This window comes from Oxyura jamaicensis, chromosome 1 (assembly GCF_011077185.1).
Source record: "Oxyura jamaicensis isolate SHBP4307 breed ruddy duck chromosome 1, BPBGC_Ojam_1.0, whole genome shotgun sequence".
Lineage (NCBI taxonomy): Eukaryota > Metazoa > Chordata > Aves > Anseriformes > Anatidae > Oxyura > Oxyura jamaicensis.
In genome coordinates, this window is record NC_048893.1 from 63,844,505 (window position 1) to 63,860,673 (window position 16,169).

Genomic DNA, 16,169 nt, shown 5'->3' on the forward strand with positions numbered 1-16,169 from the left:
TTTTTTTTTTTTTTTTTTTTTTTTTTTTTTTTTTTTTTTGGTGAGGGAGGAGAGGGGAATAGGCTAAAGTTGTGCCAGGGGAGGTTTAGGTTGGATATTAGGAAAAACTTCTTTACTGAAAGGGTTGTTAGGCATTGGAATGGGCTGTCCAGGGAAGTGGTTGAGTCACCATCCCTGGAGGTCTTTAAAAGATGTTTAGATGTAGATCTCAGTGATATGGTTTAGTGGAAGATTTGTTAGTGTTAGGTCAGAGGTTGGACTAGGTGATCTTGGATGTCTCTTCCAACCTAGGTGATTTTGTGATTCTGTGACTAACAGACAATAAATATTACTTCAGGTCATTGTTCTGCTGAATAAATTACTGGTTTTTATAGTAATACTATAGTGAATTTCATAAATGTGAATAGAAGTTGTAATTGAAAACAAAAAATACATTGTTTTATACTCCTGGAAAAAATACTATAGTTGTATTGGAGTATGAAAGATCATATCCTATAATTAACACTATTCCTATTTCTGTGTTTTCTCTATCCTTTTCTTATCAGAAGATGGCAAATTGTATCATACAGGGAAATGATACTGGAAGACCCTTGCAAGTGCCTGATCAGTTTTACTAGGCATATGTTTATCTTATAAGGCTGAGCTTGGCTCTCAAAATACTTCCGTTCAAATCTGTCCAACCTCTTTCAGAGTGGTGGGTATGGTCCAGATAGCACAGCTGGCTGCATAAAGGCCTGCTGGTCACAGTGGTGGCAAAGAATACTGTGCTCTGGGCTCTCCTGAGCCTCACCTGAGTTAATTATTTCCTAATGCAAACAAGCTGTATACCAGAAGGAACAGTTGGGTCATTGTGCACACACATCTGCATTAAAGTAATCTTGGAGCTCACAGTGCTTGGAGGGGAAATCATAGAAATCTCTATTCCAGTGCCCAGATCTTTTGCATGCCTAAGAGAGCGCATGTGGAGGAAAGATCTTATCAGGAGGGCAGAGGGTTACCAGTAAACTCTAGTGAAACAAGATATGTTTGCATGGAAAGAATGTATATGGGGTGAATTTAGAGGGAAGAGTTGTGCTAAGATTAATCTGATGTTGATAGGGAATTATTGCTTATTCCCAACCTGGGAATCCATTATGCTGGATGTTTTACCAATGTAGAATAAAGGTATTTTCCCTTCTTAGAAAATTCATAATCTAAATAAAATTGGCAAAGCTATAAAAATTTACCATGCAGAATCCCCAGTTAATTTCCAAGTATAAATATTTTACCTAGAAGCATTCATTACTTGACGTGAAAGGAGCTTGTGCACTTGCTCTCTTCATTGAGATGGACTTGTTTTTTCACACTGCTGGTAGCTCACAGCATCTTTTTACATTAATGGTGTGCAGCAAAAAGAAAGCTCAGTTCGGAGGGGAGAGATAAAGGAAAACAAAGATCTAGTTGCAAATGAAGTATGGTTTTTGAATAAGATCTTTTGTTTAGATTTTTAAAAATGTTTAGTCTCAAATAGAGTGAATGAACTGTCTTAAATCATGTATCCTTTGTGTGTGTTCTGTAACTCCAAAACAATTTACAGCAAAAATTCTTTAACTCTCTTATCTGGGCTAACTACTACACACAGAATTTTAGTCTGACGTGATGTTTAAAAGTGCATGTGTATATTATAAAGTCTGTTGTAGCAAAAACCACAGTTAAGGTTGCAGTTCAGCTTTCACTGTATCTGCTATGGCTACTTGCAAATTACTTCCAAAAGATTTATTTAGTTATTTATTTATTTATTTTTCTGAAAAAAAAAACTTTCATGGTTAACTGTCAGAATTAATGTCTTTCTTTGCCACTGGGGAAAAAAAAGGCAAAATATACAAATCATCTTTTAGGGGGGTTGAACTGTGTGTGTGTGTAGTCTTGCATCAATGAGGAAAGCCAACAGACAATTTAATGATTTAATTTTCTGAAAAAGTCTGTTTTCTCAGTAAAAATAATTTGGCTTATTTCACTTCAGGATTTTAAAGTTTGTGTATGGCTAGTTATTGTGCTGAGAGGCTGAAAGAATTTTAGAAAAATATGTTTGCAGAGTGAGGTCTTAAAACCAAAGAAATGAAGTTCTAGGGTTCTCCCTCTCTCTGAGGGATGAGCATACGTATAAATCTTACAGTGTGCTGACAGAGCTGTGATTACATAAAAGTTTGAGTCAAGCAGGGTATGTTCAGAAGGTGGTGGTGGTGGTTCTCTTTTTGATAGGTAATTAATGGGGGGGCAATACAGAAAATTTCTGTATCTTCGTCAGTCAAATTTGTGTCAGTCTAACAAGAGAAATGACTACTCACTACAAATCTTGACTCACATATGTGATGCCAGAGGAATGGCTGGCCTGGTTTAAAAGATCTAGAGTGTGGGAGGTACTACCAGCAATCCAGGAGATCAATACATAGATGATATTGTTGCTATTGTTAGAAAGTGTTTTCCTAATGTATATTCTATTTTTCTTCTTATTGCAAAAGCCTTTGCATTAAGCAAGAAAACTCACTGTGAATATAATGATAGATTATTCTCCTTCTGTTTTTTGAAACAACATATGTATGTTTTTTTAAAAAAATATACATATGTGTTTTATATAAAATGTTTAACTTACCGTGTCCTCTTCTCCATCAGTCTAAGTTATGGCATTCTCCTTTCTATCTCTTTGCCTTAGAGATCATATTTTGGTTGATCTTTGATCTCATTGCTCTCTTCTAGACAGCCTGAACTGAGTCAAATCCTTCCTGAAGTGTAGAACCTGAAGGTGCCCACCAAATTTCAGCAGGTGCCCTGACAATGCTGAGCATAGGAAGAGAAGGATCACTTGTGTTGCATAGATTGTATACCTGCTTATATGTACTACACTGAGATGTTTGCATTTTGTCGTGAGAAAGCAGTATGACAGTATCAACTCCTGTTCTGTTGGGCATCCAATATAACCCCCAAGGCCTTTCTGAAAGTAATTTGGGTAGATGATTCATTCCACTTAAATGCACTACGTTTTTCCCTGCTGAACTCTATGCTATTTTTAAGACTCTCCAATTCATGAAGCTTATTTTGAATTCAAATTCTGTCCTTCTGTGTATTTGCTGTACCTCCCAGCTTCACAGTTACATACACATTTAATAACACTATTCACTATTTCATCATCCAGATCATTAATGAAGCCATTGAACAGGATTAGATCCAGGGCAGGCATTTGGGTATCTCCATATGACATCCTCCAAATTAGACTATGTACCATTGGTAACTGCTCTCAGGCACCCACTGGTCATTGTATTTGTACTGTAGCATTTCTTTTTTTCTTACTCATATGTTCCTAACATCCTTGTCAAATTGTTATGCAAGAGCTTATGAAATTATTAATAAGTCAGGAGAAGTGGCAACTGCTGCTTCTGTCATGCCTGTGAATTCTGTTACACTATTGTGGAAGGAGTTAGTTTCCTTTTATGCAATGTGAAAATTAATGTGTATTCATGACAGATGCGTGTCTGCTGCTGTTTTTTTTTTTTTTTTTTTTTTTTTTTTTTTTTTTTTTCTCCTTGTCCTCCAGGCACTTGCTAACACTTTCTACTGATTATGTATTATTTTTTATTTCTGGATACTGAAGCTCAACTGAATATAAATTTCTGCCCGTTCCCCACCTTATATATACATATATATATATTTTTTCCAAATGGGGTTGACATTTGCCCTTTCTCAGATATCTCCTGTACTCTGAGATGAAAACTGCAGCTAACAGCTTTGAGATTATTTCAGAAATCTTCTTAAATATTTTAGGATGCTGTACCTAATGTACAGGCTTTCAGCTAGCATCCTACTTATTTAAGCACTTTCTAAACTTACTTATTTTTTCCCTTTACAGGTGGAAATTATACCTGTTTCATTTTGAAAATTAATTGTGCTAGTCACCAGCTCTTGAGCAGTTTTTTTTTTTTTTTTTTTTCTTTAGTGAAAATTGATGCAAAAAGGACAAAACACTTAAGCCTTATTGACATCATCTCTTGAATGCTCTCTGTCTCCATTGGTTAATGGATCAGTGTTTTCCATGTTCTTTGAATTATTAACAGATGATAACATATGGTAGTTTTGTTTTTCATGTTCCTTGTTAGGCACCTCTTACCTCAGTCTCGTAAACATTTTCCCTCTGTGCTTGAGTTCACCTTACATGATCTTTGTAGTGCTACCAGTTTCCTACTTTGTGTATGATTGTTCTTGGTGTTCAGCTAAGGCATTGATTTAACCAATTTTGTCTTTTACTATACTCATTTTCCCTCTGCTTTGGGGAAAAATACAATTGTGCGACATCATTGTTTCAAGGCTTGCATTTTTAGGATTCTGCTATTTCTAGCGATGGAGGGACAGGGAAAAAATAGCGAAGCCCCACACTGGCACTGCTCTGTTTTCTTTTGAAGAATTAATCTAAGCACAAGTTTCTCTGTAATAAATGTGTGGCTAAATAGATAAATTCAACAAATTTACAAGTTGCAATTCCATCATGCCGTTAACTTTACCACTTCTCATACAAAATGGTCATTGCTTAGACTTTTTTTTTTTTTCTTTAAATGCTGCTGTTAATTAATAGGTGGCATGACAGATGTACATTATTAGAATGCAAATGGCACTTAAAGGCTTTAAAGGTCATCACTATGCAACATTGCGATTACTTAGTTGTAGGCTTACAGTGTCAGGCATTTTGTGGAACATGGTTCATTTCTTGTTGTATAACAACCTTATCTGTTGCTTTTCTGACTTAATTCTGACTTTGAAAACTGTATTTCTGTTACTTTGACATTTGAAATGGTTCTAAGTCTTTGAAGAAGTTCAAGTCTATACCAAAGACCTTGGAATCTAATTTGTTCATTTATATGGACTTTTCTGTTTAATTAATATTCAGACATTTAAATTCATGATCCATAACAGAAGTACTTGAGAGAGAAGAGTTTTGTGCACCAGCTGGACACAGTCAACAGCACAAATTCTTGCTAAAGGGTGATAGGGATTAGCAGGGTGGTGATGTTGCATATCCCAGTGCTTAGTGAGTTATTCCATTTGGGTGGGGGCTGAATCTCCACTTCCCATTTCTGGTCAACTTCCAGCTTCATAACTGCACAAATAAATGTGATTAAAGTGATTTAGGTATACTGAAACTTTATTTGTTGTGGAGAAATAGAATGAAGTATTTTAACTGCTACATTGCAAAATGAAAATAGCAGTTCCAGTAAGTGCAGCTCTCAAGTTACAGCTGCACTACAGTTTTGTGGTGTTTTCTCCCTGCAAGTTTGGCTATGCTGTCCTTGAACATATTTTACTCAGTTCTTCAATGTACTTTTTGTGGAGCTGTGTGAGCTTCACTCTTTTTAATTTAATCCATTTCTCTAAACTGCCTGTAGATCAAGTCATTTGTCACTGCCATTAGTTATTTAGTACAGATAGTCTGTAGCCTCTGAGCTTCATAAAACAGACAGATCTTTATCAGTAATCAATATTTATAATATTTGTTGATATAAATCTGTCATTACTGGCTCATCTTTTGAAGTTAATTTGAGATAACGCACTTTATTATGGGACTAGTGATTATGGTAGAAGTGAAAGTAATGGAACCACCAGAAGCTGTATCCTTAACTTTGCTGGCACATCGAAGTCAAAACGCATAGACCTGTATCCTCATGTGAAACCTAACTAATAAGCAATAGTAATGGAGAAGCTTAACATGTTCCCGAATTGCAAAAACCTCTTCATTAAGATGCAGCAGCTGTTTATTTTCAGGACCACATGGTCTAGTCAGCATGATAAGAACACAGTGACTATGGATCAGCAAGCTTGCTTTTGCTGGAAAATACACACATCTTTTTATCTGCTCTAATGGGTCAGTATTAAAGAAGAGCTGGAGTTGGGAGAATAATTAGAGTAATTTTCCATTTATTTCTTCCCAGCCTGCCTCAGGCTACGAAGGTCAAATGGATGCTAAAGAGGAAAACTACATCTGGAACTATTCTGGAAAAAAAAAAAAAGTATCCTAGGAGCAGTGCTCTGTACAATTTGCTTAGTCTTAGAAAACTAACTAAGTTTGTCTGCCAGTTGATTGCCTGCTTCATCTAGGAAATCTGCTTAGTCTGTGTGATCCTTAAAGCTATTTTTCTTCAGTTTCAAAATCTGAGAAATTTTGAATTAACTATTTCCCATTTCTTGCTTCTTTCAGCTTTCTCTTTCACATATCAGTCATATTATTCACCAGCTTCCTTTGACTGGTTTGCAGCTAGGAGGCTTTTCGGTGACAGAGACAAGCTCTTGATTTTCCCGCTATGCAGTGAAACTTTGACAGCCTGCAAATCTCAAGGCAGTGCCTGACATAAAATAACATCTGACTCTATCATGTCCTTCCTTGCAATTCAGTAAGATGAACTTCAAGATCTTGCATGCTTCCTGGGTAGGGGAATCTCTTGTAGCACTGTGGTTGTCAGTCGAATTATATTTATCTTACCTGCTTTAATTCATTTGTAATGCAGTCATTGCTGTGATTTCTTGGCGTTGCACATCTGGCTATAAAACATCATCTTGGGTAATTATTTTATTTCAAGACATTGAAACACTGTGCTTGTTCCCCTGGTTTTGATCATCTTTCATCCAAGAGTTTAAGGAAAGCAGATAGTCATGTATTCTTGTTTGCTTTGTCCAGTGGTCTATAGGAGCCCATCTAATCTATCTGATAGCACCATATTCCTACATTAATCTAAAATCAAATGCAATCAATAGTAGACTTGGAATTACTTTGAAATAAATGGTGATCTAACTCCTTCCCTGGCTTTCTACTATTCATCCTGTCCATGTGAACTTTTCTGAAGGGTAGTCTCTTCTGATCAGAGGCAAGGGAAAAGTTCTCATTGAAGAGGCACAGGTGGCTTAATAACCGCCTTTACTGAAACGATGGAATAATTGTAGTAGCTTGAGAAGGTGCTTTTAATTTATTGTACTGTTAAGACCTTCAACGTATCATACACATCAGCTGACATATATATTCTGTTATTAAGACTGAGAGAAAGCATATGATTGTTCAGTTTCAGCCAAAAGAGGTGCAATACATGGGGCTGCCAGGTCACAGCGTAAGAATGACAAGAGTCAATACATTCTTTTTAAGTGAGTGTTACTCTATTGATTTTTCAATAGTCCAGCTATCTTAAAATCAGTTTTCAGGATAAGGAATTAGTTCCAGTCTTTAAACATATGTTGGTTGGTCTAAGCTATATGTACAGCATCCTTCTGGGACATACAGGCTGTGAACCCTGCCTTTATGTTCCCGTTACTGCTTCAATGTTCCTTCTAGTCAGGCTTCAACATATGCACTGTTTGCAGAGACAATTTAATTGTTGAAATTTCACTTTATCTTAAAGTAATATTGAAAACATAACACTTTTCATGATAGATTTGAGAATATCATTTGGCTTCTTTGCCACATACCAAATAGCATAGTGTTCAATGCCTGTGTGATAGTGATGAGAACTAGCCTCACCTTTTGAGCTTTCAAACAATCTAACTTGTAGAAAGTATGGTTAAAAAATGAAAAGAGAGACGATTTCTCTGGAGTGTGTATTGATTGGAGGCACTTGAACAGCAGTGCCCATTGGGTCTTATTGGGAGACTCTTGTGAGATGAACGACTGCACAGAAGTAGCTCTTTAAAATGGGGAGCTTGAATTGGAGGAGCAAGCTCCTAGTAAGCAGATAACCTACACTTATCCTTAACCTCAGAGTTTGATTTTACTGATACATATGATTTAAAAAACAAAACAAACAAAAAAGCACCTTTCTCTTTTCTGCTGTTTAAAAAAAAAAATCATCACATTTTTTTTCTCCTCTCCTTTCACAGGTTCCAACTATGGGAGTCCCCGTCCAGCTCATGCCAACATGAATGCCAATGCAGCTGCAGGGCTTGCCCCAGAGCATATCCCTACTCCAGGGGCAGCTCTGTCCTGGCAAGCTGCAATTGATGCTGCCAGGCAAGCCAAATTGATGGGTAGTGCTGGCAATGCAACAATATCCACAGCTAGCTCCACGCAGAGAAAACGGCAGCAGTACGGGAAACAGAAAAAACAGGGTACCACCACAGCTACACGTCCTCCCCGGGCACTGCTGTGTTTAACACTGAAAAATCCCATCCGGAGGGCATGCATCAGCATCGTCGAATGGAAATATCCTTTTTGATGTTCTTCTTTGGAAAAACAGCAACTGGATAGTGTGTGTCAGGTGCTATTCATAAGTATGAGGAAATCAATACATTAAGTGGAAAGACACCACTGGGAACACAAAGTACATGAGTAGTATCTGATATTTTAACTGAGATTATTTATGCTGGGGAAAAATTGTTTCGGACTGAAGCTGTAACCATACGCATGTGTAAGAAACTGCCAGAAGTTTAGATGATAATGGTTAGGACCTGAATTCTACTCTTTTAAAAACATGTGCCTGAAGCTTGAATCAGTGGGAGATATGTGAGGTATCTGAAGCCAGTTAAACTAGGAAGTAGGGAAGTAGAAAGTAGTGAAAAAGAAAAATTGCTAAAGTAATCCTGCCACATGCTCAAATACAGTATGAGGCCAGATCTAGTAGGCTGAACAAGAGACAGACTGTCACAGATGACGGATGATAACCATTGACACGGAACTGCAGAAGGCAAGGGTCAGAGCTGCTTTCCTGGAAAGTCAATGAGAGTTTGGCTGGTGGCTTCATCGTGTGGAAGGAGCAAAGTCTTTTTAGTCAGCCAAGGCTGATCAACAAAAGCTGGAATTCATGAATTTTGTGTGAAATACAAACTGAAATAAAAATATACCTCCCCTGCCTCCCCAAAGAGAAACCAAGACTGACCCTGAACAGTAATCATTAGTAAACCACAAGCTAATGGGGTTCTTCAGTAAATGGAAAAGAAAAAATATTTTTAGGGGTAGATAAGCACTTCAGGGAAAGGCCGTACAGAACTCAGCAGTAGTTAATATGTTAAAAAAATATATATAAATACTAATTTAAAAAGTCATTTAAGACAATGTGATAATACTGTTCCTTTGGGGATCTGGTGGGACATTATAAAGATGTAAGCAGAATATGATCACATTAGGTCTCACCACTGACATGGATATCTTTTTTTTTTTTTTTTTTTTCCCCAGAAGAACAACTTGTTAAAAATACTCCTGTCAATTGTTAGATATCCTTAAAGTTCCTTCCTGCGTATTCCTTTCTTCTGATGCTAATTTTTAATCCCCTTGATTAAGGTTGCTGCTGTTCGTCCCTTTCAGGATAGCTCTACTTTAAGCATAAGATGATGGATGATGACTAACAGGATGAAGCTGAATATTAGTTTACTTGCCAGCACCCCAGTAACCATGTCTTTAGAGAAAGAGCAGAGTGACATTTGATAAATGAATAAGATCGGCAGTGAACGATGGGAATGATGTGTTGTAAAACAGGATACAGCACTGCTGAGATCAAGAGGAGGGCCAAACAATGTGATTAAAGCAATCCAAAGATGCTGACGCTTGCATTTTTTTGTCTGTTTGGTTTTAGGTGAGTTGGTGGAAATATTTTTTCATCAGAACCTCTCATTGGACGTACAGTGTTTATAAACATGAAACACTTCAATGGCAAATAAAAATATCAAAGGGCTGTGATAAGATTTAATTTTATTCTGTACACAGACTTTTCCTAATTGCTGAAAATTACTGAGAAAAACTTAGCTTAATTTTCTGAACCTCTGAAATCTAAGCACAGTAGATATTAAATATCAAATGGCACTTCTATGGTGTTTCATACCCAAACATTATAGTGTTAAGAGCCTGAAAGTACAATTGCATGTAAGAAAAAGTGAAATGAAGTAATTACACAGGTAAATCTTTGCAGAATGTGTTGTTATTCTGCTGGATTTGCAGTGCTCTTACAGTTTTAATATCACTGTATCTTTACAATGTATAAAGAGACTAGAAGTGAAAGATAAACACAAATGCATAAACAGTAATAAGCTTATGGATAATATTCCTGTTAGGAGGAAAAAATGTAGGCAAAAAGCAATTAAGAGAAAGAAGGCCTATGGACATTGAAGTCTTTATGCAGTAAGTACTATGTATCGAAACTGAGGTATATGAGAAATCCCATTGATTTCACCTCTAATTATCTACCCTGATCTGCAGATCTCTGAGGTTGCCCAGAATTTCCCAAGAGTGTCTGTGTAGTTGTCACATTATCCTCTTATTTGTTATGGCTACTTCTTGGACTACAGGCCATAACAGCTGCAATGACATCTGAATTAATTTCCTTCTAGAAAGGATCCTACCTGTTGTCTTCCTCCTTGTTATTGTATGTCTCATAGTATTCATAGGCTTAAGCAGGATAGTTCAGTAGGTTTTGGAAGCCTTTGGCTCTTCGACAAGTGAAATATAGAATGTATCTGAGCAGAGGTCAGGTGCCTGGGGTTTGTCTGTATCTTGCAGTTCAGGCTGCTGGACATCCTGATCTACAGTTCATTCTTGCTAAAACCTGCTGAGAATGGTAGTCTGCTGACCAGAAGCATGCATACTCTGTTGACATTTGGCAATGCTGCAAAACCAATCCTGTGGTAGATAAACTCCTGCTCAAACACATTCTATGTCATGGAGTGCACTACCTGGCTTTCTCCTTGTCCTTTCCTGCTTTTCGTTCCCCTCCAGAGTACTGGTGAGTTATTCCAGAGCTAGCCTACAGGATATTCTTGCAGGCAAGTAAATATAGACAGACTGTAAATTTGGTCTCTAGTCTGACTGGAGATACTTCACAGCTACTAAGGTTAAGAAGTCCACAAAAAGAAAATAATCATAAAAAAAAAAATACAGTGCCAGCAAACTGAAGTCAGTACAAAAATGTCCTTTGATTTTTCCATAGACAGTGGGACAGGAGAGGTTGTGCAGTGTTGATTTGTTGCACATCCCAAATATTGTTGTTGATTTGGGGGGGGGGGGGGGCCCGAGGGGGTTCTTTTCCTCTACTGAAGGAGGTTGATAACAGGATACAAACACAAGAAAAAGAAGTAATACCTCAAATAATGTAAGAAAAAAAAGTATATGTGGCTATGAACAGAATAAGAACACTTTGGATAAGACCCTTTTTATCCCCTTAAATTTTATTATTTAAATGTCTTCTAGCAGAATGTGTACATGTATATTTGGGCCCTTACATTTAACTTTGAGATATGAGAGTTTGAAAAAAGTATTAAAAAATACTTCAAGGGTTGAAAATGCAGATGGAAGAGACACGGAGAAACTAATTGTAAGAGGACAGATGATGGTCCTTCTAGAACAGGCTTCTGTTATTAAAAATAGTACAGCTACACTTGAAGGAAAATAGGGAAAATGCTATCTAAATAAATAACAGAAGAAAAAACTTTTAAGAAATCTGTGTTTACTCTGGCACGCGACTGGCCTACACTGCTTTTGACATATTAGGAAGATTCTTGGCTGGGAGCAACTAAAAGCACTTAAAAAGGCATATGTTTCTTTTCAGAATATAAGGGGCTTGGAATGTTTTCTTTAAACGGAATTCTTATAAGTCTTTTTTTTTTTTTTTTTAATTTGTGTGCACATTTCAGAACAATTTCCTTAACTCCATTCCTCAGACCATTTGAAATAATTATTTTACTCACTATTTTTGCCAATTGTGTGGCCTTAGCTATCTATATCCCCTTTCCAGAAGATGATTCCAATGCCACCAATTCCAATCTGGTAAGTCCTTGATGGTGCCTAATCTCATTACTTTGAAAGTCCTTTTTAGAAGTCACCAGAGAGACTGTTGAAGTTACAGAATGTGAATATATCCGCCAAAGATGATAACCTAATAAAGTAAAAATTGGTTTTGAGTGCTAAGTCTCCTCTATTCATGTGAGCACCTGTTTCTGTTGAGCTGGCTTTAGAAAAGATTGTTCCAAAAACTGCGCGGGTGCTGTGCGTGATGTTTTGGCTAGCGAATTCCTGCATGCTGCAAAAGTGCTTGGTAAGTTTAAACTGCAGGTGTTTGTGGAAGAAATCCTTTAATCATGGATTATATGGTGTTTTTGTTTTACAAAGTCCTGTTGTGAAATTGATACGGTCCTTCTGTCAGGTGATGCATGGGAGCACAGCCTGATGACTAATTTCTGGGAAATGTGTTAATGCTTGCATTTTGCACTGAGACACGTCTTGTTGAATGTTTTTTCCCTCATGTTGGGATAATATAGTTTTTCCTGTGTCACCACGGATGCTAATGCTGATACTTTAGGATAGAGCATAGTATATTTACCACAGATAAAGGGGAGAGAGTGTTTGCTTTTGGCATTGTATGAGGTCATAGCAAATAATTCTGTTCAGTAAGGGCACAATGCAAAACAGTTCTGGAATGCTATTCACCGAATTAGCAGAAGACATTTTTCTTCCCCCCAAACATGTGAACAAACCTCCTGCTTGCGCAGTTGGATCATAATGAAAACTTACTCCCAGAGTTTAAGAGTTGGGATGCTATTTCCTGATTTAAAATGTATTGAGGCATTAGAATTTTTAGAGCAACAGAGGAGGGAGTAAGAGCCATACTTCCAATGTAGGGATAGTTGGGGTGGCTGACAGACATTATAACTGAAATGATCTGTGCTGTTCTCTGTAAGAAAATAATCTGATTATATATTTCTTGAAGTTGCATAAAAGAAATTGAAAATTTCAGGACATCTTTGGAACTTTTTTTTTTTTTTTTTTTTAACCTTAGTGTAGTGCTTTTCCACTGTAACTCTGTAAAGAAGTTTAAAAACAGTAGCAGGAGGAGATAAGCAATTGTTAACTTTTAAAATATTCTCTATATTTACATTTAATTTCACACCCATACTATATCTTTATAAAGGGAATTTGTGGTTTGTTATTTCTTTTTTGCTGCCATCTCTTTGCTAGTTTGACATAGCATTTAACAATGATGAACCATGGTGTGTATGTTTAGAACACCTCAGCATGACATCTCTCAGAAATTAGAATATTTAAATAAAAACACAGTTTCAATTGATCCTCTGGCTATTTGAAGATAATATGTTGATTATTGCATATCTATCTTACAAGGTTAAAAGAGAAAAATGAAGCAGAGTTGAAGTTTAGGGGAGCTCTAATTTGTCTTGAGTTTAACTGGGTGTGGGTATTTTGCTATCTCAGTGACTGCTAACTAATACTAGGTTGGAATTATGTTCAGATAACTTCCTAATTGAATGAGGTATACTGAAAATTCTCTATTACTAGAAAATATATGCAATTTGTGAGCTGAGTTGCTACTCTGAATCTGTTTTCCAAGGCATCTTTTACATCTTCTATGTCATTTGGTCAATCCGTCAAAACATCCATGTTAGTTGTGAGTTAGATTTAAAAACAAACAAAACTAAAACAGCTAAATATTTACAATCTCGGGAGACTTTAGAAGTGTGATGGCTTTGAGGATGAGGAGGCATGGTTATCTTAGATATCTATCTAGCTGTTTCACAGAAGTAAGGGGATAAGAAAGTGAAATGGGGACTCTGTTCAACTGCATTTTGTTCTTTGGATCTCAATGAAAAAGTGATTAAAAATAGCAAATGTGGTACTTAATATCAACTGGCCTAGGAGGGGGTTGCACTAGTGAAATTAAGACATTATAGATCAACCCCTAGAGATCTGACTGCCCACTAGTCTTTGTTCCTCTGATTTGAAAAAGGTGCAGATGACAGGATGTAACATGGTTTGTCCAGGACATTGAATTATGTTTCATGTTCCACTGGAGTCAATTCAGCATTATCTCCTGTTAGTCCCAGCCTTTATTTTATTTTATTTTTTCCTCAGGGTGTTATATGTATTGGCAGGTATATCCTGCTGTCAGGAAGTAGTTTTTGAGTATATCATTCACTGCATTACCAAATTGTTCACAGGATTGCATAGTGATCAGTGAGTAAAGTACTGAGCAATAGGGAGGGAAAGCGGACGCAAGTGGATGTGATTTTTTTTTTTTTTTTTTTTTTTTTTTAAATAGTCTTGCAATGAGATGAAAGAATAGATGAAACTCAGAGTGAAAGGAAAGCTATTCTAGATGGCAAGAACTGCAGAAGAGCGAGGCCTTACTCTCAAGTAGCCAAAATACACATGGAGCAGACTAGAAGGAAGCTGGGATTAGTGATAACTTCTTTTAAATGTTGGTGCTTTTACAAAGGTTGCATGACTATTTTTTCCACCTGTGAGCATGTATTTTGCAATCAGATGTGTTTTGGTATTTTGTAGCCATGAAGTCTAGAGTTCCAAAGGCTTTAATCTGAAACAGAAATGGAGTGTGTCTGCAACACATGCATTTGAGTTAATAGCATGTGCATATGTGTGTCTTGTGCAGAAACATGAGTTTGACAGAACATATAGCTGCCCAGAAGAAACTTTCACTTGTGTAAGAACTTGTTTCACTTCCATTTTACAATTTAATTCTTAAGCAATTAAGCTACCACAGAATTTCCCACATCCCTGGTTTCCTGAGCCATCCCTAACTTTTTGAGACACAGAGGAACCATCTATGGAAAATATATGATGGATAGTAACTGTTTTACAGGATCTGAAAGTGTCAGAATAACACTTTTCCAATAAACTGCCACTTTTCCCTTTGAGTCCAAAAGTCCCTTTTCTAAGGGTTCATCATAACTTTTCAAACAATGTTTTCTTTCAGGTCTGAGGTTAAAAAAAAAAAGTCATTAAATAGTCATTTTGAATAAGCTCATTGAGTAAAGGGTGGTGAGAGAAGAGAGATTCTGAACTGAGTGGTTTGTTTTCTTTGTGTAAAAGGAGAAAAATGATGACTAAATAATGTTTTGATGAATAACTATGATCTTTGTTAGTTTCATAGATGTTATCAGCCATTGGTCCAATGGGGCATACTTATTGCTGTATGTCTTCCATAGGAGTCTTGAAGAGACACATACCTCATTCATGTGTACAAAAAACCAATAATATAGGTTCATATCTCCATTTTCACAAGCCTTGTCTATAGATGCAAGACCTATTTGTTACTATGCCATAGTAACTTACATAAGCATTGGAACTAAATACAGAAGTTTCCAATAAATAATCCCTTGTCTTTTGTGTTAGTAGGGAATTGTCATTAACCGTAATGCATTAGAAGTTTAGGCCAAAAAACCACACACATACTGACTGTTCTTTTGCAATCTGACTTTCCATAATAACTCCTATAAATTACTGAGCTGCTCATATCAAGTTTAGGAGTGGTAGCTTAGACTCTCATTTTCAAGATGCACATATGTATAAAACCCAGATTTTGTATTTTTGTGCTTACTGGAGTTATTTCTGCCACTTGCTTTAAGAAATATGTTAGAATGTTATCATGTAGTAATAACAAAAGCTTGAATTGGCTTCGGCGGTTTTTGGTTTTAATTCTACAATGTGTTGTCTGGAAAACTATTAAACATGCAGAAATGGAGGGGAGTTGCATTAGGTGCAATGTTGTTTTGGTATTAATGAACTCTGCTGAGGTTTTTCTTAAATTTGCAAGTAGCAAAAGCTCATGCATGACCCTGTGCACAGAACAATTTTGTATTCTCTTGATGCAGTCAGAAAAATTGGAGCTAGTTGGAGGGGAATTGAAGCTAGCCTGCGTGAGAGGCTGTAACAGATATGGAGGCTTTCTGCTTGTTATCCCTGCAATTATGCATTAGAACAGAGATAATGTACATTTAGGAATAAAACTATAGACTGCCTGAGATAGGAAGCTGAGAGGAAAATGCCTCTGTCACTTTACTGGCAATCGCAAATGGCACAAGCCTGGTCAATGTCACAGCATGGCGATAACGTAATGAGGTTAAAACCGAGGTTTACAGCACGTTCCATGGAAGGCAATTCAGTCAGTTGTTTATACATTGGATAAATAACAGGAGAAAATTCCTTGTGTGGTTTTGATAGCTCTACTTTCCCTTATCCTTATTACAGGAAGGAAATCCTGTTGTACTGTAGTTAAATTTAAAAAAAGATCTCCTACATTTTTACGTCAGCTTATAATTGGATGTCACCTTCAGGCTAATTCGTTAAACCTGAAATAGGACCTTGTGAAAGTGAAGATGGGATTTGTGCTTGTTTGTCAGTGCTTGTGCCAGCAGGTGTTTGTGTGAAT

General features: G+C 36.7%; 1 protein-coding gene across 36 annotated transcripts in view; it reads left to right on the top strand.

Annotated features, from left to right (window-relative positions):
- Positions 1-16,169, top strand: part of CACNA1C (calcium voltage-gated channel subunit alpha1 C) — a 436,365-nt gene that overhangs the window by 23,489 nt on the left and 396,707 nt on the right. For all 36 annotated transcript variants that reach the window (XM_035346227.1, XM_035345985.1, XM_035346220.1 and 33 more), the window contains exons 2-3: positions 7,885-8,206; positions 11,650-11,755. In XM_035346227.1, the coding sequence (XP_035202118.1) occupies positions 7,885-8,206; positions 11,650-11,755 (428 nt within the window). The remainder of the gene's footprint in view (positions 1-7,884; positions 8,207-11,649; positions 11,756-16,169) is intronic.